Here is a 21,894-nt window from a genome sequence, read left to right as displayed (position 1 = left end):
TCTAATGCTCGTTTTAGTCCTCTGTACATCTGACAAACATTAATAAAATTGCTTAAATTATTAAAGTCAAGGTTAGATCCATTGTTGACTGTAGACTGTTTCAATAATTTGACTATTTGATGCAGTGCACTTACTTTTTTGTATTATAAGAACAAATTAATAAGATACCAACTAAGTTATTTTGATAATTTATCTATTGATTGTTATTATTCAATTGGACATAAGTGCCAAATATTATTTTCTGTATTTTAAATACTTCATCTTAAGTTATTATACTGATAATGTTTGATTCTGTATCAGGCTGGGGAGAGCTTCCTAATGTCCAGCCAAATACAGAACCCTCTTCATGGGGCGAGCCAGCCAATTCCAACCCCTCTGTGGACAATGGCACTTCAGCTTGGGGCCAGCCCACTAAGGGCTGTGGAAGATGGGGTGAAAGTGCCCGTGACTCCAGTGGACCTTATGGCAGAGGAAATGCACCTGCTGGATCAGGCCCCTGTCAGGAAGGTAATGAAATAAAAGAAACCTCTTCACATTAAAGCACTTGCTATAACAAATGTGGGGAAACTCAAGTCATTGCTGATACTTAAATTCACTTTTTTGTTGCAATATGATGATAAAGTTAAACTACACTGACCTCTGGTGGTTGAATAAATCTCCAGTACTAGTTGAAAAATAAAAAAGTTTATACTATTCCAGCTTAACATGCTGAGACAAGTAAATTCTAAAGTGTAAAAACTGTGGCTCTCTGGGACTTTAAAATAATTACTCTAACATCCCAACCAGCCTGACAGAAACACTGACTCAACCAGTGCTGTGGGTTTGGGACAGAACTATCTATTTATCCGAACAATGACAGAAAGGGGCAATGTTTGGGAATCCATTCACTGTCTCCAACATTCGCTGCATCTGAAATCACATACTGTATAGTTGGTACTACATTTGGTTTGAAACTTGCTTTGCAAACTGTTAATAAAGTTCTATATAGTATGAATGTATGAAGTATGAATGAAATTCGGACATACTATATCCGCCATGTTGTCATTGTCATGTGAACTATGGCGTCAGTTGCGATGCTTCATTGCCATTCATAACTCCTCTCCCGTGGCCTCATGGGATAGTAAAGTGTCCATCGAATGTGCACTTCAGAATTTTGGCAGACGTAGTAGGTTATCTGGGTTTTTTTCACCTACTGTTTTTCGAATACTATGTATCCGGATGTACTACTCTGCTTGTGTACTGTTTTTCGCATATTATGTAGTAGGTTTTTCTGTGGATCCTGGTATATGAGCAACATGTATATATAAATATATATGTATATACAAATATGATGTTATACGGCCCTGGTTATGAGCAGTATTGTCCAATTGTGTTTCCAGGTCCCAAACCTATGCAAGATGGCTGGGGATCTGGAGGGGAAGAGATTGGCATGAACACCAGCCAGTGGGATGCTGATGATGGTGACATGTGGAACAGTCCCACATCCCAAGACTCCTCTTGTAATTCCTGGGGTCAATCCAAGAAGGGCCCACAAAGGGTAACTGAAGCCATTCAAAGCCATCAGTACTCTGTCCCGTAATGAATACTCAGTGTCACATATTCATTGTGTGGTTAAGATATGGTTTATGTAAACATTTTTTTTTTTCTGAATAATATTTTACTTATAATTACTGTGTGTGTGTGTGTGTGTATGTATGTATATGGGTCAAAGACGAGACGTCACCATTTTGATGTCCACATCAAATTACATTTACTAAAGTTATTTTATGTACATATAAGCTGAAGCAGAAGTTTCATCATTCAGTGTAATGCAAATTCTCTGTTATACCAGTGTCATCCATTACACTGAATGACAGTATCACTGTATAAATAACAATTTTAGCATCTTATTTATATTACAGATAAATGAGGAATGTTTAGTACTGACAAATACTGTATGTGTTAAACTTAATAAATGTTACTATTTTAATGCATTTCTGTTTAGTTTTATTTGTGTTATTGATTTAATTTAGATGGCCATTAACAGATAGAGTTGCTAGGCACTGAAAAAGCCAAAAAACTAAAAATGTTAATGTAAATAAAGCTCTGTGTATTCTAAAAGCGCGCTGCAGTTGTGTCATATGCTGCTTTAAATGCTCAAGCTCTTTAAAGCGGAATGGACTCTGATTGGCTGTCAATGTTTATCGTTCATCAGCTAGAAAAAAAAAAACGTTCTGAAAGTGACTCCAAGGATATCATTTCGCTGTGCCAGTGTGCCGTTATCATTATAGTTGTGATGTGGACTCTGCTATTCTTTTATATTTAGAATGATTTTTAGAACTGTATCTTTATCATTATCGTTATAGTTATCATACATGGTGTGAACAGGCCTTTAGCAAGGAAACGAGAAAGGTATTGAGGATTGCAATTGTCAGAATAATAGCTTACCAATATTTCTAGTTCAAGAGAGGCCGTTGAGGGGATTCTCCAGCCAAAATACCTATCCTGATAATGTCATTTATTTTGGCAAACAAAACGTATTCATAAATATAGATGCAAGCAGTAATTTTTGGGGCAGAGCATGTCAGAAACAAAGTGACAAGCTAAGCAAGCATGGAAGGGTGCATCAGAACAGTAGAATAAAATGCTTATTATTTATTATTCTTCTGCTGCCGTCATTTACTCAGACAGACTAATACTAAAAACATAATGACCATCATACATTTTTACCATGATTTACAGAAGACACCCACTAAAATGTCCTTCAGTATAACAATAGTTTATATACCAAAAAATCTTGTCAAGCATATTTGAAATAAGAATCATTTGACGACATTTTAAAAGACTCCATTTAAAGATCACAGTGCAGCCCCCAAATACTAATTAATTGTAATTTTTAAATCTTTATACTTTGCCAGTATCCTTCAAACCACTAGGTTTTACCCATTTGTCAGCAATAAGTTTTTGTAAGGAAGTGAAAATCATTTCAAATATAATATAATTTAATAAGATCACATATTCTTTTATATATTTTAATAAGTACAGGTCAGAATAAGTATATTGTTTCATTTTTACATAAATATATCTGTTACTCTGAATGACTTTTGCAAAAAGGGGAGAGAATATTGTCATTGTTAACATAATTGCAATGTTTTGCTTAGAAAAATATAAAATTCTAATCTACGGGGGGGAAAAAACAAAATTTAAAGCTTTATTACTCTTTTATTTTTTGATGCTTGAAAACCCCTTTCATCTTTGACCCATATATGTATAAATTATTTGCTTTTTGTTGCATGTTATTGCCTTATGTAGTGCTGTTTGTTCATTATAGGGCAAGTTCTCCAACAAGCAGGATGACATTTGGATCATGACCAGACTTATCAAGCAGCTTACAGACATGGGTTTTCCAGTATGTTAAAACCTATTTATTCTGAAACGATATGTCGCTTCCATCATTAACAATACTTGTAAAATAAATAATTTTTTAGCATAACAGTTCGTTTTCTTTTACCTGCTACAGAAGGATCCTGCAGAAGAAGCCCTGAAGAGCAACAATATGAATCTGGATCAGGCCATGAGTATGTAGTTCCTTTTGAAGTTAACCCATAACAGCAGACAGACATGCAATAAGTCATATGATCTTGGTCTGGAACACTGATTTTGTACTTGCCTTTCCCTAGGCGCTTTGTTGGAGAAGAAAACTGAACTGGACAAACGGGGGATGGGCATGTCGGACTACAGTAATGGAATGAATAGGCCCATGGTGTGCCGACCCACAAACCTCTCCAAAGACCCCTCACTGGATCGTGCCCCCTTCCTGGACAAGGTATAGCCTTGTCTCAAATCTTTTTTGAGAATTTATTTAATTGAATAAATTGGAGAAAAAAAGTACAATAATTTTTTCTTGACTGAAGGGGAGAAAAATTTAATCTGGGTAAATTTTTCAATTACTTTTTAAAACATATTTTCTGGTCTCTCAGGATGGCAGGCTGTCAGATGATGCTTCAACCTCACCGTTTATGCCTTCTCCTGGCCTCAAGCTCCCACTGGCCAATAGCAGTCTCCCTAGCCATGGATTGGGTGGGGTCTCCTCTGGCCTGTCCATGCAAAACTTGAACAACAGACAGGTGAGTGTTGTGAAATATCTGCATAGGTCATCGCACACAGTAGTTTTTAAGCTTAGATGCAAGTATTTAACCTAGTCTATGCATCTGCATTATCTGGTATCATGCCCTACCATTTGGTGTGAAGTTTGCATAATTTTTACTTGTTAAAAAGCCACTAAAGCTGAAGTGGTGAAATTAAGTTATTTTTCATATCATAAGAGCTATATAAACACTGAAACATAAAATACTCTTTAATTTCTTTATGTAGTTTATTTATTTTAATTATTTATTTTTAATCTGAAAGCGGTAGGAAAATAAGACATTGTGTTCAGGTCAATGTTAAAAGCACATCCTTTTTTTAAATAAAAATTTTCATTGTTAGATAGATTCTGTTACATTTGTGCTGGAATAGATCTGGAATTTACTGTCCCCCCTTACTCTCTGTTTCCTAGATGCAGAATGGAATGTTTGGCACTAACGGAGCAGCACAAACTCGGGTCATGCAGCAGCAGGCCCCGCCCCCTCAGCCACCAGTGCCACCTCTTAGCTCCGCCCAGCCTATTCTACGTGCTCAAGTGCCTCAGCTTCTCACCCCTCAGGTGGTAGAAATTACACTTAACATTTCAAATTCCAGTGAATTTGAGGTTGCATGAATGCATTTACACTACATTTACATTTGCATAAATAATGTTAAGAGATTAATGGTTCAAACATACAATTTTGAGATATAGAATATACAAATATGAATTGATGGAAAAATTATACTTTAGAATATTAAACTACAACTGCCAATAGGTTGTGGAAAGTCACTGCTTACTGAGTGAGTCATTGAATCATTAATTCAGCCAATTTGTTTAAAATGGCTGATTCATTCAGGAACAAAGCAAGTGAGTAGGTCATTGAATCATTCATTCTACAGATTCTTTTGAAATTGCATCTTGCTCTAAGACGCACAACTGTTCTGCTGTGACTTTGTTTGGAATTATTTTCATTGTTGAGTCTAAAAGGTCACTTAATATTCAAGGTGGGGATAGCATTTTTGAAAAACGCTGTTGGACATTGTTGATACTTGAAATCAACCCAAACAAACCCACCCCTCTCTTCATTGCTCCGCCTCCAAAACTCACCCTCCAATCCTAACCACCCTGCTCCGAGTCGGTCTTTAACCCTGGCCCGATCACTGCTGGCAGGCGAGGCGAGTGCACTAACAATGACGCTAAACACCGCATTCTCTAGCAGTCGTCAGTGCGCAGTGGTTTACCTGCACAGCTCTCACTAGCTGTCTGTTTATCACAGCTGACGCACAACAAAAATACTTTATAAAAAATAAAGCGCAGATGATGAACGAATGACAAGGAAGCACAAAAAATGAACGTACCGTACACAAGAGTAAATACACACAAGAATTCGTTGTTAGTCACCAACAGCACAGCAGCTCCAGACATTCAATGACACTCAAACCCAGTGTTACTCACATGTGAAGCGGAATCAAAGCAGCCTCCACGACTGTTTTCAGGCATTCCCGCTTAGCTCTCTCCAGCGCTGGAAAGCTTTTCTAATATTTACGTGGGTCCTAAAGCACTTGCCCAGTCATAAACCTTCATTCCAGTGATATTCTTTTGAGCTCTTTTGTATTGTGTTTCATCTTTTTGCATCTCTCTTTCTGTTTTTCTTCAAATCTCCCTCTTGCTCGTTCTGTCTCCTTGACCGTCATACGCCCCCTAATGCTGATTGGTTACAAGTTTGTTGTTGGTGTCAGCCGGACTAACTTCCAAATAGTGTTTTTGAAAAATGACTTTAACTTTTGACCTTTAACTTCATGTTTATTGAAGTTCATTTATTGTTATCAAAAATCAAAATCACACGTTAACTTACTGATGTTCTTAGAAAACAGTACTCTTTAGCATGTTTGATATTGCAATTTTTTAAGTTATAAATATTGTAAATACATGTTTTTATAATTAAATAAAAACAAGAATTCATACAGGGGCATTTCCATATCTTGATTTTTGGGGACATTTTTATTAATTTTGGATTTTAGGGTTAGGGTTAGCATTTTTTTCCCAAGCCCTGTTAATTTCCAAATTATATTATGAATTAGAAATGTTCATGGTACAAGGCCATTTTGAGTGTCAATTCTTGGTTACTCTTGGAGGTATCATTGATGTAAAATGAATTAGCAATATTTAAGATTTTGGAGGTCTCTAATAAAAGCAAATCTGTGACATTGACCAAAAGGTCAGATTTCCTTGCTTTTCCTATGCACAAACCTGTGTTTCTATCATTATTATTATTATTATTATTATTTTAATTTAATTTCAAATGTTGGTTTTGTTTGTTTTTGTTTTTTCAATAGGTTCAAGCACAGCTCTTACAGTTTGCGGCAAAAAACATTGGTCTGAATCCTGCACTTTTAACCTCACCAATAAATCCTCAACAAATGACCCTGCTGTACCAACTACAACAACTGCAGGTGGTGAGTCACACAATTCACTCTCCTGCTCTGCTGTTTCCAATGAATACCAGCTATTTGTTGTCTACTCACTGGCCTGTCTGGAGGGAGTGAGATGATACTGCTTACTGTCTAAATAATGACCACATCTGCCTTCTGAACAATATCTCTCTTTCTTTTTATTTCTTTTTCTCTATATTTATCTGTATGTTCCTCTCTCACCCACCTTGTATCTTTTTCTCTCTCTGTCAGGCATATCAGCGTTTGCAGATTCAGCAGCAAATGATGCAGGCTCAGCGTAATGTCTCTGGTTCCATCAAACAACAAGAGCAGCAAGTATGACACACACACATTTTTTTTCACACACAATTTTACTAGCCCTAAATAAAATGGGGGATATTTTTTTTACAGTTACATTAATTCAAGTCCTGAAATATTAGTTAGTGCTTATCTTTTGATGACTATGACAAATAATGTTAATTTCCATATACAATGAAAAAAGATTAACACTGTCCTTCTCTCACGCAGGTTGCACGTACAATCACAAACATGCAGCAGCAGATTCAGCAGCACCAGCGTCAGCTGGCCCAGACTCTGCTTATGAAGCAGCAGCAGCCTCCACCTTCTTCTCACACCGGCCTGCACCCAAACCTTGGTAAGGCAAGCCTGGACACCTTCACAGGTCACCCTCAGACTTCAGGCCTCTCCGTCTCAGACCTGCAGACCAAAGAGCAGCAGTCTTCTTCAAACTCCTTCAGCCCTTATACACTCTGTAAGAGAACAAGCTGCATATAGACACATGCCTGCATGCTTAAGCTTGCTGTGTGTTTTTGGGTAGCCTTATTTTACAGTGTCCATGTTATACATATTACATGTACTTCTAGTAATAACAATAAATTATGCATAATTACATGTAACTAACACTGAACCAAACTGTAACCCTGTAGTAGGTTATGTTGTTAATTAATATTACTTATTAATTAATTGTACAATTGCACTGTAACAAGGACACCTTAAATCAAAGTGTAAACTACATTGTTTGTAATTGTTTATTTTTATTCATTCATTCATTGACAAACTAGGTTTTTTTTAATTATTTGGATCTTGTCTTTTGTTTTTTTCCTTCTGTGTGTGTGTGTGTGCGTGTGTGTGCGTGTGCGTGTGCGTGTGCGTGTGTGTGTGCGTCTGCGTGTGTGCGTGCGCGTGTGTGTGTGTGTGTGTGTGTGAGTGTGAATGTGCATTAATCTGTTGTCTCTCTGTCACCCCATGTAGCTGGTTTGAACCCGAACATTAATGTAAACTGTATGGAGGGGGGAGGTCTATCTCTGAAAGACCCTCCTCAGCCTCAATCCAGACTCTCACAGTGGACTCATTCAAATTCCATAGATTCCATGACGGCTAGCGCTCAGCACATGGAGGCAAACCTCAATAAGCATGGTATTAGTTTTTTCACTACTTCAAACATATTATAGGCTTGAATTTGTGCTGTCACAGACAGAAGTTTTTTAATGTAATCTATAATGTCAAGACAGTCATATGCTAACCTCTAGGTCTAACATCCCATTTAAAGACATTTACTTCCACAAACAACATTCCACCCAATGAAAACACAGCAATATCTTTAATCAAACATCAAACTCCAGACACTGAGTCACACCTCTGTCCCTGAGATTTGTGTATTTCAAAAGGACAGACCAAACTCCCTGTCAAGTTAAGTGCTTGCAGACATTCCAGAGTTATTTTTGCTCTGAGTCAGCAGGGCCATTTAAAATATTATCCTTCTTTGGCTTTGGTTCTCAGTAAAACTTGCCTGAACAGTAAGTCCAGCCAAACCGCAGCAGTGTACTGGAGTGAGTTCAGCTGAGGACAAAATCTCAAGCCTGTAATTTTGAATCGTATTATTCAGATTGTATCCTTGAAGATGGAATATGTTTAGAGAGGCAAAATACTGTATATACAGTTCAAATATTGGGCATCAAAGTATATATCTGAGTTTGGGTTGCTTAGTCTCTAAATATTTTATTGTATGAGGTTTTTGGGTAGAACTTCCTGTGATTAAAGAGAATGTTCTTTTGGTGTAGGTGCAATCTCTGCTGCTCAGTCCCATGTGCCTGTCGGAAAGAGTGCCATGGAAGATTCCTTCAGCCCATACAATCTGATGTCAAGCTCTGAATCCCCCACCAGCACCTTGGTGCCTCCGGAGAGCTGGACACAAGGCAAAAGTCCCAATGAGAAAATCTCTAGTGGCTCCAATATCAACTGGCCTCCAGGTGAGCTTCAGTGGCATATTATAATTTAAAAACAATATTATTGCTATTGATCACAGATATTATTGGCACTGAATCTTGAGTAAATTGTTATAGAATATTGTAATTATCATCAATATGCAGCCAGATACAGTGAAAACCAATTTGTTCTTGTTTTCTCTCAGAATTCTGCCCTGGGGTGCCATGGAAAGGTCTGCAGAACATTGACCCTGAGAATGACCCCAACATGACCCCAGGAAGTGTTCCAAGTGGCCCCACCATCAACACCAACATACAAGATGTGAATCGCTACCTGTTGCGTGACAGGACTGGAGGTGAGGGACAATTGATAGCATATGACACAAGTTATAACAGACCAACAGAGATTGTTACTTAAGACTTTATTAAAATGTGTACTGGTAAATGAGTGTTGAACTCTTTTGCTTTTTAATTAAAGTTATACTCACTATAATAAGGAGCATTACATAGTAAATGTATTTCACTGTTTCTGCCCCCATTTGCTGTCCACTTGGGACAAACGGCCATAATAGCCTCATCCCCATCTCAGAGTGGGACTCTGTCTTCCTCGAGCGAGTGGTCGGTCAGTGCATATAATTCATTTGGTCCGTCCTCTCAGAACGAAAGGGATGCTGACAAACCAGGTACAGCCCTAAACCCTAAACGGCCACGTCCCACAACCTAGATCTGCTTACTCTTGACCCCCGTCCTTACACCTGGAGAGGTCCCTCACAAAGTGTGTGTTAGAGTGTGTTCTCCTAAAACCCACATTCTCCCTTGTTCTGTTGTACTTTTACTGTTTTAAATGTTGATAATGGTCAGAGACATTAAACTTATTTAAAGTATTGTTTTAATACAGAATGTGTTTCTCTCCAAGACCATGGCTTTCAGTAGCATTGAAGAAAGTCAGTGAGATATTTCTTAAGGTTGAATATTTTATTGTTGATTGATAGAGGGAGTTGGTGTAGGCAATAAAAGCAGACATTTAAAGCATTTATATAACAATATTCTTTAAAAAAAACAGTCAATACCTTTTGGACAATGTCCAAAGTCACACATTTTTAAGAACTTATTTACAGCATAAGTATTAAAAATACTTTTTGGCAAATATTTTGGCCTGTTCGACAACTATACACTACTGTTCAAAAGTTTGGGTTTGAAAATCATTCTAATATGCTATAATATTTGGTGTTCAAGAAACATTCCTTATTATTAACAATGTAAAAAAAAAAAACAGTTGTTCTGCTTAATATATTTGTGGGAAAAAGGGCTATTTTTCAGGATTCTTTAGTGAAATCATTAGTATGACATCTGAAGGATCATGTTACACTGAAGACTGAACTATTCGCTGCTGAAAATTTAGCTTTGCCATCACAGGAATAAATTACATAATAAAATTCAAATAGAAAACGGTTCTTTTTTGTAATAAGAATAGAAATATCACAAAATTACAGTTTTTACCATATTTCAAATCAAATAAGTGCAGCCTTGGTGAGCATAAGTTTATGTTTATGTTTCAAAAACATAAAAAAAAATTAATGGTAGTGTACATCCTCATATTTAATATTTCATGTGGTAAAAGTCTTTTCTGTATTTGTCTGTGGCAGTGTGAGTACAGGAAAGGGTAAAATCGTTATCCCTTAAGGCCCCCGATATACTCTTTCTTTTCATTTAAGGGGTAAAAAAAAATTTCTTTGCAGCAATATACTGTTAGAACCAATGAAAATGTAAATATGTGCTGTTCGCTTTCCTCACAATTACAAAATAAACACAACAAAAAGGACAGCGGTAAGTAAACTGCAGTTAAGAAAGCATCTGATCATAGCGATATGGATATGTTTGCACAAGCTCAATTGGGCATCTGCAACTTGGCAGCTCTACAGCGTGTTCATTTTTTTACTCGCATCTGACGGTCTGAACAAACTAAACAGAAGAAATTAACTGGACACCAACCTATTAATTTTTTCCATTTCGAATTCCTGAAATTAACTTCATTTTGGCCTGATTTTGTTCGAAATAACATCACACCAGTTCATTCTTCAATTTCGTATATCAGGGCCTAACTCTTTCCTCGCCATTGACAGAATTTTTTGGCAGTCCATGTTTTCACTGTTATAAGGTAGAGGATGATATTACGCATCTTCTGAAAGAGTACAGAATCTCCGGATCAAAACCATGGCGAAGAAGAAGCAGAAACAAGCGATAGGAGCATTAATTATGCACATGTAAAATAACATGATCATCAAACATTAAACAGCATATAAATCAAAACTGCCTAACGCTACTGAATGAAATGTCGACCCAGGAAGAGTGTGCAAGCTTTGAGGGTGATGGACTCAATCTACTCTATCTATGTGTAACAGATGTGAGCTAGTAAGAGCTGTGCATGTAAACCTCACTCCCCTGATCTCAAGAGATGCTCTAGCAACTGACAGTAGGGGTTGCAGCTTTTAGCCTCCTTGTTAGAGTGTCCGACTCTCATGCGGACTGGCCCGGGTTCGCGTCCCACTTGGAGCAGGCAGGTGCGAACTGGAGGGGCTACATATGTTTTGATCGTCGTTCTGAATCTGACCCAGATGTAGTCTGACAAAAACATGATTTTCTCGGCTTTTTGTTGTGGTTGTTTTTTGTTTTATTAAACTTACAGTTTTGATTAAAAAAAATTGCTGAAGCTAGAATAACATTTTTAAAAGCAGAGGCTCTGTTCTTTCAATATATTACATGTTCAGATATTCATACAACAAAATATTCTGGGGACCATCAAAGTTTGGGAAAATGCTGGTTCTGACTGGCAACTTAAAAAAAAAAAAAAAAAAAAACGCTGGTGGGGAAAGACTTAAAGGCAGTGATGAATGGTGACTATACCTGCTTCTGTTATTCATTTGCCTCTCTCTTTCTTCCCCTCCTCTGTCTTTCCAGGTAAACTCTTGGAGATGAAGTCTACCTGGTCCCCTGGACCCATCTCCCACACACAGGCGTCTTTATCTCATGAGTTATGGAAGGTTTCTCCAGGGACACGTAACTCCAGTGCTCCCTCTCGCCCCCCTCCAGGCCTGACCAACACCAAGCCCTCCTCCACCTGGGGAGGAAACTCCCTTGGCCTCAGCCAGGGCTGGACTAGCTCTTACTCGTCAGGTAAATCCCCAGTCCACCATTGTGAGACAAAGCAGTAAAATCAGTTACTTACAAGGTGCTTCTGTAGTGTGGCCGAACAGTCACCCCTCTCTGTCTATATGAATGTTATGTGTTTAGAGTTGCAAATGGTCAGAAGTCAAGAATTTAGGGGAAAATATGCTCAGCTGCAACATGTTTTTCCAGACTAATCTTTTCTTTTTGTTACAGAAGGGGGAACTTGGAGCACTGACAGTCCCAACAGAGGAAGCAGCTGGCTCGTGCTGAGAAACCTCACTCCTCAGGTGCATAGAGCAAACATGTTTTAATACTGTAAAAAACTAGATTAATTCAGATCTCATACTAGTTTTTATCATATTACATGAAATTTCAGAACTGTCACTTTTTATTTAACAAAAGTGTTGATTTTGTTTTTTAGCATTAACAATAAAAAAAATCACTCCCATTATACTGTCTGAATACTATTTATACTATTTTATGTTTAATTGCACTTGCATATTAATAATACCAAATATAATAACATATCTTTGTGTATGCATCAGATTGACGGCTCCACCCTACGGACTCTGTGCTTGCAGCACGGCCCTCTCATTACCTTCCATCTGAACCTGACGCAGGGCAATGCTGTCGTACGTTACAGCTCCAAGGAGGAGGCCGCCAAAGCCCAGAAATCCCTGCACATGTAAGACTACAAGCTCTACTACTTCATTCTTCTCTGAGTACTTCCATAGAATGTTCCAGAACAGCTTTTCATTTAGGATTAATAGTGTTAGTCGTACATTTCTTCCTTTTTTCCTAAATTCAAATCCCTCTAGATCAGGGATGGGCAAACTTGGTCCTGGAGGGCCACTGCCCTGCAGAGTTTAGCTCCAACCCTGATAAAACTCATCTGTGTGTAGCATTCTAGTAATCCTGAAGGCATTGATTAGCTGGTTCGGGTGTGTTTTTGATTAGGGTTGGAGCTAATATCTGCAGGGCAGTGGCCCTCCAGGACCGAGTTTGCCCATCCCTGCTCTAGATAAATGTGTATGACACATCTGTCTTTAGACTGATTTTATGTGTTATCCAGAAAACTATTTAATACTTGAATCCATTCCAACTATTTGTCTGCCACTCAAGGTGTGTGCTGGGTAACACTACCATCCTGGCAGAGTTTGCCAGTGAGGACGATGTGAACCGCTTCTTTGCACAGGGCCAGTCCCTTACCCCCACCACCAGCTGGCAGGCCAGCCCAGCACCAGGCTCCAATCAACCCCGGCTGGGCAACCCTGTAGCCAGCCACCCCACAGGCCTCTGGAGCGGGGGTGGAGGAGGTACCAAGACAGTCTGCAGCACCGGGAACAGCAGCAGTGGAAACGGAGGTGACCTGCTGTGGGGCGGCGTGCCGCAGTACTCCAGTTTATGGGCTCCCCCAAACGGAGACGATGCCAGGGTAATCGGCAGCCCCATCCCAATTAACACCTTGCTCCCGGGTGACCTACTAAGTGGAGAGAGCATGTAGGATGTATCGGACATCATAAACCGACAAAGTCAAAAGACCTAATGGATCAAGACCCAAGCAAATCAATGTGGCGATAATCACTTTTTGTGGAGCTGTAATGGAGGTTTAGTCTGAGGCGAAGCTGCAAACCTCCAACTGCTGTTTATTTGTCCTCTGGTTTTTATGTCAGACTGTTTGTTGTATCCGTGCATCTTGTTCTTAGTGTGCAAAGACCTTGAGAAGCAAGAATCAATAGAGGCAGAAGCCTTTTTGATGCTTTTTTTATTTCCAAAGGTTGTTTTTGCTCAAAAGTGTTGTTCAGGAGAAGCCATCAACGAGGCAGCCATCTGAAAGTGACCCAGGCACAGTGAGACCTCATGACACCCTTCCCTATAACGACACTGTTCTGATGATCGGAATGATCTTGGTACTTTTTTGGTTTTAAACTTTTCATCTTTTCTTCAGAACTTATTATATTAGCCGTAAGTGCTCTCTCTCCAGGTCCTCCTTAAAAACCTTTATTTTATAAAACCAACAAAAAATTCTTTGTAACTTGCACAGTACTGTTTCTGAGCCAGCGTATAGGCCAGAGCAAATGAGAAGAACACTCCTAGCAGTGGCCTGTCATCATGACTAATCACCAATGATCTTTTTTCTTTAATTTTTTTAGTTTTACAAAAGGGAGCTGCACTGCTCTATGATTTCTATTTACTCACGCCAGTTTTTTTTTTTTTTTTATGTGTATGGTTGAAAAAAATAAGCTGAATGTTAAGCTTTGATGTAGATGAATGAATGTCAGAGTGTCTGCTGGAACTTGACCAAGCATCTGTGTGTGAGTACATAACCACTGTTAAAAACACTTTCAGTGGAGGCTTTTTAAATATACCTAATGGACATCAGTGCTGAATCAATCAGATGTTATTCAGTTACTGTGTGGTGTATCTGGTCGTCATTTTTATTGAGATACACAGAGAGAAGAAACTCATTCTGATGCATTGTGCAATAGAAGCCAGAGACCCTTTCTTCCGTCCACACTGAAGCTTACTGAAACTTAAGACTGCTTTGTTTCTTCTTCTTTTTTTGAAGACTTTTGAAGAATTTAACCTTTGGACTAATTTCCCACCTTGCCTCTGTCTGTCTGGCTTGCTGGCTGTTCGGTATTTGTGTGGAAAGGAGGAACTGTTAATTGTGTTAGACGTCACTACATGTGGTTTAAAACTGCATGTGTGGGATCGCAGTCTCCCGGCCACTTCTTCACCAAACAGAAACGGAATCCAGAGCGGAGACACATGGCACGGGAGTCAGGCACAATACCAAATACAATGTGTTTCTCTTAATGCAGTACAGAATAAGAGATCCTTGCATTTGGTACAAACATAAAAGACATCTACATTTTCTAAGTCTCTTCTTAAAGGGGTATTATCATAGCACTTATTACAAGAGTGATGCTCCTTCTGTGAAGCCAATAAATCAGATAACGGAGCGTATAGTTAAAAAAAAAAAAAAAAAAAAAAAAAAAAAAACTTCTTATGGCAACTTTTGGCTTTTTTTTTTTTTTTTTGTACCTTAATGGTATTCAAAAAAGCTTGTTTGTTTGTCATCCATCTCTGGTCCAGAAGCTTAAATGCAGAAAAAAAAAAAAACATTTCAGAATGAAGGGAAGAACAAACTCTACAATCAAACGAAACTTGCAATGTATGTTTTTTGTGTTTGTACTTTTCTTTCTACTCTATCAAAGTGAATGTCATTGTTACTCTGAAATAGTCAAAAGTGTTTGCCCTGTCTGGAGGAGGCACCTCGATTGGACTGGATATAAAAGGAGGCTGTGGTGGTGTGTTAGTGCCTCAATGTGGAAACTGATCGGAGGATGTTTGATTCTCCATAGCAACTCTCTCTGTGCACCTAGTACAATGGAATGCAGGAAAGGACAGTAATGATGTCATGATATGGATGTTGGCGGCATCATTCATCATTGGCGTCCTTGTAGTAGTAACTTAGGTACAGATCTTCGAATGTCCTGCCGTTCCTTCTCTGGATAACATCACACCTCTCATGCATCCTTCCCCACTCCCTGGTCTCCCCCACCCCAATTGCTAGTGTTGTGTGATGTTTTTTCACATTCTGTTGGTCTTCATGCAGTGCTCATATGCAGATACACTTTAAAAAAAGGTGCCTCTGTATACCTGTCCTGTGTAACGGATGCAAACGAAGATCGATGGTGTGGGCCATATTTGTTTATTTCATGTCAAAAGTCATTTGTTTTTGTTGTTAACAATGTTCCTAGGTCATTTAGAATAGGGGCTCTTTTAGTGATGTGTGTGTGTGTGCGTGACCTCACCCTGGGTGTCCCACCTCTAACTCAGCTGCTAACATCCTCTCTCTCTTGTGTGGCCTCGGTGAAGCCAACCCTGTTATCGAGACAAGCCACCCGTACTTGAAAAGCCCTGTCCGAGCAGTGTTTCTATGGACAGACTCTTTCTGCCACTGGCTCTATAACTACAGCACACAGCATGCTGTTACTATGCAAAGTTAGAGACGATGGGCACGTAATGTCCATCTTGTGCCAATCTGTGGCTTTGAAAGGAAGTTGGAAATATCTCACAGTCCTCCCGTAATACTTCCTTACATACTCAAGAGGCCATTGTAATCCTTGTAAATTTAGGATGTTGTCTGACTCTAAGCCAATTTCGTTTTGGGAGGTCTGTGTGTTAATTCTGCTGAATTTGATCAATCTCATTTCAGTACAATCTCAGGGCATGACAAGATGAACTAAATTTATGTGTAATGAAAGTTGATAGTTTTGAAGATTTATCGTCTGTAAGCAGTTTTACACACTAAATGATGTGTAAGAAGCTTACGAAGTGTACATTAAAGAAACGCAAGCGGATATTTATCAGTGGGGCAATAAAATTAGGAGGCTGGCTAGTTTGGGTCTTCTCAATCCTTCTGAACAGGGACTGCTGCAGAGCCATCAGTTCATTTATACAGTAAATGGGACCTGTGTATCTTACCTCTCTGCTGCTGGTTGTGTTGAATTCCCCTCATGGTCTCATGTGCCAATGTATACATAAATATATGTACAGTACACTGTGGCATCTCTGACTTCACATTTTAAATTCCAATGTTGTTTTGTTGTAGAGCACTTCTGTTCGGAGGCACTTTGATGATTTTTGTATGTTTGAGGTGGGATTGGGTTTAAAAGGGGTTGAGGATATTCGTCAGATATATTTGTCACCTCATGCTAACTATTTGTGATAATCTTGTTGCTGTCATTTGAAGAATCCTTTATAACAAGCAAGAACTTTAACAGCATTGGGGATTATGGTGTGCCAATGGTATACAGATAATGAGTAATCCCTGGTACTTTTTTGAATACCAAAAATGAAATAGCATTTTAGTATCTTTTTTTCTTTCTTTTTTTTTTTTTTTTTTTTAAAGTTTGACAAAAACATGTAAACAATGAAGGAAAAAAGATCTATAACATTTAAAAATGCACTTCTTGCTGATATTATCTCCTGTTTGCTGGTCATGTTCTGAAGGTTGACAGCAAGCTGGAGTGCCTTTTGTGTATGCTGTATTAACTGTTTGTTTGTAAAATTGTGGCCTGAACTGTACATTTCCATCTCAGTCTCAGTTCATTTCTGGCCTGTATGCTGTATAAACCTTCTTTTATTTTATTTCATTTTTCTTTCCTTTTGGAAAAAGACATTTCAACAGATGTCTTAAGATGCTAAAGTTGTTCATTGACTTATTTGTTTCTATTTCTGGGATTCTGGGAGGTGGGGGTGGGGGGGGGGGGTGGGGGGGGATCACTGTTGCCTGTGTGTAACTGCCTTGTTCCAAACTCAGTCACAGCTGACTGACAGTGAACCACAATGTGGCTGTAATTCCAAACAGTCAAAGATCACAGGAAGTCTCTGGTGACACCAGCATAGGTAGACTATGACTACAGCTTACCATTATCCTCAATATTATCATGTTCATTATGAAGAGAAATGCTATAAGATCTCTAAATCCTTCCCTTTTGAAACTACTGGGTAAAATACAATTTGAAATAAGCAATAGACCTTGATCCTTACGGTGTGTCATCTGAGAGAATTTGCCTAAAAGAAAAAAAAAGATTGATAGATCTGAACTAAACAGTCTTACTGAAGTTGCATATTGGTTTAAATTAAATTACACAGGACGTACATGCAGTATTTGTGTATACCTTCAATCATTATGTTGAAACCCATAATTCTAAACAATGTTTATGTCTCTAGGCAAAGAATGAAAATCATAAACATATCAAAAGAAATATATTCACCGATACTTGAATTAAAGCACGCCAATTGTAAAATGTGAATTTATTTTTTCTTAAATTTTTGTTTGGGTCTGACACTTTTAAGGTATTTGATAACATGCTCACAAGGTTTAACATTCTTCACGAGGAAGAAAAAAAAGCTATGTTGAAAAATGTTGATTTTAGTATGAATGAGTGTGTTTGAATGGTTCTGTATGTGCACTCTTTAATCACTGCTTCTCGTCACGTGGCGACTGCCTGCAATTATGATCCATTTAGTATGTTGTACAGTCTCCGTTATGTGTGTGCGTTTTAAAAAATGTTCCAACATGGTTACTATCTAGCGTTGCACTGAGTGTCTTTTTTCCCTTGCTCCAAAATAAAAAAATAAAAATAAAAAATAAAAAAAAAGCGGGGGAGATGATGACAATTCATGTGTTAATGTTTACTCAAGGACTTTATGGGTTTATTTTCATCTTTAAATATTAAAAACCTGTAAAATTGTATCCTCATATTGGCTTTTATTGTGTAATAATTCCCACAAGAGTTATCATTTTAAAGAGTTTTGCATTGTTTCAATTGCATTATTTAAAAAAAAAAAAAAAAAACATAAAAATAGTAATAGAAAAAAAAATAGAAGATAAAAACTAAACTTTGGCCATAGTGAGAAAGTTAGTAGAGAAGCAGTAACATTCATGAACAGTAAAGATAAACAGATGCAAGTTAGTGACATTCTGACTCATTTCAAAAGGTGCCTATCTCTTCCATTCTGTGAAATTCTTCTTTCTTTTCAGAATTACCTGCCGTTTACAAATGATGGAATTTTCCGAATTTGCAAAAACAAAACAAAAAAGTAAAGGAATTTACTACAAGAATGCAAGAAAAAAAACTACATTTACATCTTCCATCAAATAAATAAAAAAATAAATTAAAAAAAACTTTTTAAATGAAGACGTATGCTACTTGCTGAACTCTGGGATTGTTTCAGTGTTGCGCTGAATTTTGCTTATGAATTACATTATTGTTCTTGTTGGTTGAACTTATGCCAAAATGTCTTCAAATTTTCATTTCTGTAAAAGCAACATAATTCTGTCACTGTCTTGCACATTGACAATGGACTTGGATATTTTCTCAGGAAGATTAGGGGTCCAGAGTTCCAGTTTCACTGTTATGATGTTGATTATCATGAGAATTTAACAAATCGTTTAATAAAAGAGGACAAAAGATGTCGATAGAAATCCAGCTCTAAGCACTGAAGGTTATGGATTTTTTTTTTTTTTTTTTATGTCTTTTTGAATTTTAATCCGTAGCAGACACACATTTACCAAATATTAGATTTGTAATGAACCTATGCGTTATGTTTCTTTAAGTGGAGTACTTTCCATTTGAAATATGTTTGTTTGTATCTATTGCTTTACGTACAAATACAGTTTTGTTTATTGGTTAGGTTGTGGAAGGACCTACCACTGTTTTATTTTACCTTGCTTGATGTTTCTCAACGAGGTCCAGTAAAAGATGCTTGGTATTCCATCCTCTTGTCTTTTCTTGTTTTGGAAATTCAATAGAGGCTTGTATGCAAAGGCCTGAGAATTGTAGATCAACACATAGAACTTGAACTCCTACCAGATTTTCTTACTAGTTTTTGAGTGTGGGTTGAAAATACTCCATCTAGGTTTAAGACTATGATGAGGAATTAAAATATTGTGAAAGGATTAAGAATCTATGCACAAGTTTGAGGGGACAATATGTCCGGTCATGCTATTCTCACAAGTAACTTTTTGATGGGGGGGGGTTCATACACTTGTTATTTGTTGCTTTATTGTATGAGTTCTGATTTGAATTAGCAGATTTTAAAGTGTCATCAACACGCTCTGTGTCTCTCAACCAAGGAGCATCATCAACCAAGCACTGTGGGTTTATGCCAATCCGTGACTGACATTCTAGTGTTCAAATGGAATGATGGGTTGTACGGGGTCTTGTGAAAGGGAATTTAATTGTTTCTCTTTATTGTTCAAATATTAAGAACCTGACTGTACTGAGATTTAACAATGTTGCTGGCTTTTAAATGTTTTTTCCTTACCCTTAATAGAATGTGATCGTTGAGGACTTGCACCGAAAAAGTCTTTCCATGTGGTATGGAGATTATTTCAACCTATATTAATAAACAGCATTTTTTTCTCTTGAACTGTGTTTTTGTTTTATTTATGGTGTAGGCTACTATTTCATGTACATTCCATTTAGTCAACATTTGAGTAGTGTTTTCTTGGAACTCTGTGTCCTCTGTAAGTGGTTAATAAGCTGGCTGATATGGCAATCATGCTGACTCAGTCTTATACTGACATCTAGCGGCATGTCCGATTTTATTGCAGGTTTGAAATGTGAGACTGGCAAGCAGGTTTTATTTAAATTAGATGCTAGCTGTACTTAAATTACCAAGTCTTTCGACTTTCCTTGAATGGGGCTTTATTAGCAGTCAGACATTATGATTAATCCATTCTGTGGGAAAAGGGTACTAAGTGTAAGCAAGCAGTTTTTAAAACTTTTTCCAAAAATACTAGTCATGTTTTTGTGTAAAAAATAAATAAAAATAAACAAATATTACTGAGGGCACCTTTAAATTATGTAGCTGAATGGCACATGCAACAATTTACCTTGCTTCAGCCTTTTATCATTGTGGTTCAGTTTTGCATTGTCTTAGGGTTAGAACATTTACAAAATTAGTATCAAGTTAACTCTACCTGAACCTACTGCCAAGGGACAAGAATACAGATTAAATATTATACTCTAGTATTGTCTTTCTACAATCTCTCTTAATCACAATGGTAACACTTTATATTAACTCACACTATGAAGCATTAGTTAAGCACTAGTAAATAGTCAATTCATCATTTATAAAACATTAATAGACATTAGTAAGCCATTTATAAATACAGCTATAAATGCTTTGCTCTTGATTTATAAGCATATCTATAATGAGTTTAATAATTGTATTTTCATACTTTATTAATGATCAATTTATCATTTCTAAATTATGTATTACATTATTCTCAAACCAGTTATTTAGGAGTTGTCAGTGGTTCATAAGATCATTTAGGAAGTATAAGTAAATGATTAATAAAATATTTAAATGTACATTTATGCATCTTATTATTTAGTTACTTAGTATATTAATAAATGCTTTATTAACACATATTCCTAGTGTCAAAACTACCTCAGTACTAACTTTAAAACACTAGAGGACAGCAGTGAAGAAGATCACTGAGCATTTAAATCTCTTTTATAAAAGCTTTACAAAGCATAAATAGTCCTCACTTTAGATGAGCTCACAAAAATAGTTAACTGACCACTTCTAAATGTTTTATAATTACCTGAATTAATCATGAATTGCAGTAGGAATATGTATTAATAAAGCATATATTAAGACACTAAGCAACTATTACTATATGTCTAAATAATAAGATGTATAAATTAATGTTTAAATTGTTTATTAATCATTTACTTATGCTTCCTAAATGATCTTATGAACAACTGACAACTCCTAAATAACTGGTTTGTAACTAATGCAATACTTAATTTAGAAATGATAAATTGATTATTAATAAAGTATGAAAATAGAATTATTAAACACATTATAGATATGCTTATAAATCAAGAATAAAGCATTTATAGCTGTATTTATAAACTGCTTACTAATGTCTATTAATGCTTTATAAGTGATGAATTGACTATTTACTAATGCTTACTTAATGCAGTTATTATAAAGTGTTACCATAACAATTTAAAATATATCTGTGTAAATTGCTTTAAATAAAGCATTTCCCAAATGGCAAATTCCTAAATACAGTAGAGTTGTTTTCTGGTTCATCTGTTGCACTTATATAAATCATACACAAGAAGGCAGTATTGAGCTACATTCATTTCTATACTCTCTCCTCACCACAGACCTTAGGGCAGAATCCAGTATTTACAACCCCAAGTCCAGAAAAGTTGGGGCATTTTGTAAAATGCAATAAAATCAAGAATCTGTGATTAGTTAATTCTCTTGAACCTTTATTTATCTTACATATATACAAAACATGTAAAAATCATTGTAAATATAAACAAATGTTTATTTTGTTTATTTATAAAACATACAATTAGACTAAAGCAAGGGACTATCAAAAATACATCTTTAATTTAACATATGCAAAGTGAAAAAA

General features: G+C 36.9%; 1 protein-coding gene across 6 annotated transcripts in view; it reads left to right on the top strand.

Moving 5' to 3' along the window:
• Positions 1-19,880, top strand: part of tnrc6c2 (trinucleotide repeat containing adaptor 6C2) — a 66,489-nt gene extending 46,609 nt beyond the window's left edge. For 3 of the 6 annotated variants that reach the window (XM_051897094.1, XM_051897098.1, XM_051897093.1), the window contains 18 exons: positions 301-507; positions 1,380-1,537; positions 3,311-3,388; positions 3,500-3,557; positions 3,660-3,805; positions 3,960-4,106; positions 4,538-4,684; positions 6,442-6,561; positions 6,790-6,873; positions 7,066-7,309; positions 7,810-7,974; positions 8,619-8,807; positions 8,969-9,118; positions 9,335-9,445; positions 11,721-11,936; positions 12,144-12,217; positions 12,476-12,615; positions 13,053-19,880. In XM_051897094.1, the coding sequence (XP_051753054.1) occupies positions 301-507; positions 1,380-1,537; positions 3,311-3,388; positions 3,500-3,557; positions 3,660-3,805; positions 3,960-4,106; positions 4,538-4,684; positions 6,442-6,561; positions 6,790-6,873; positions 7,066-7,309; positions 7,810-7,974; positions 8,619-8,807; positions 8,969-9,118; positions 9,335-9,445; positions 11,721-11,936; positions 12,144-12,217; positions 12,476-12,615; positions 13,053-13,434 (2,816 nt within the window). In that variant the 3' untranslated portion in view covers positions 13,435-19,880. The remainder of the gene's footprint in view (positions 1-300; positions 508-1,379; positions 1,538-3,310; positions 3,389-3,499; positions 3,558-3,659; positions 3,806-3,959; positions 4,107-4,537; positions 4,685-6,441; positions 6,562-6,789; positions 6,874-7,065; positions 7,310-7,809; positions 7,975-8,618; positions 8,808-8,968; positions 9,119-9,334; positions 9,446-11,720; positions 11,937-12,143; positions 12,218-12,475; positions 12,616-13,052) is intronic. The other 3 variants (XM_051897097.1, XM_051897096.1, XM_051897095.1) reach the window with 3 other exon arrangements.
• Positions 19,881-21,894: the final 2,014 nt, after the last annotated feature.

Source organism: Ctenopharyngodon idella, chromosome 6 (genome assembly GCF_019924925.1).
Source record: "Ctenopharyngodon idella isolate HZGC_01 chromosome 6, HZGC01, whole genome shotgun sequence".
Classification (NCBI taxonomy): domain Eukaryota; kingdom Metazoa; phylum Chordata; class Actinopteri; order Cypriniformes; family Xenocyprididae; genus Ctenopharyngodon; species Ctenopharyngodon idella.
Note: the sequence above shows the minus strand (reverse complement) of the source record. Positions and strands in the feature narration are given on the sequence as shown.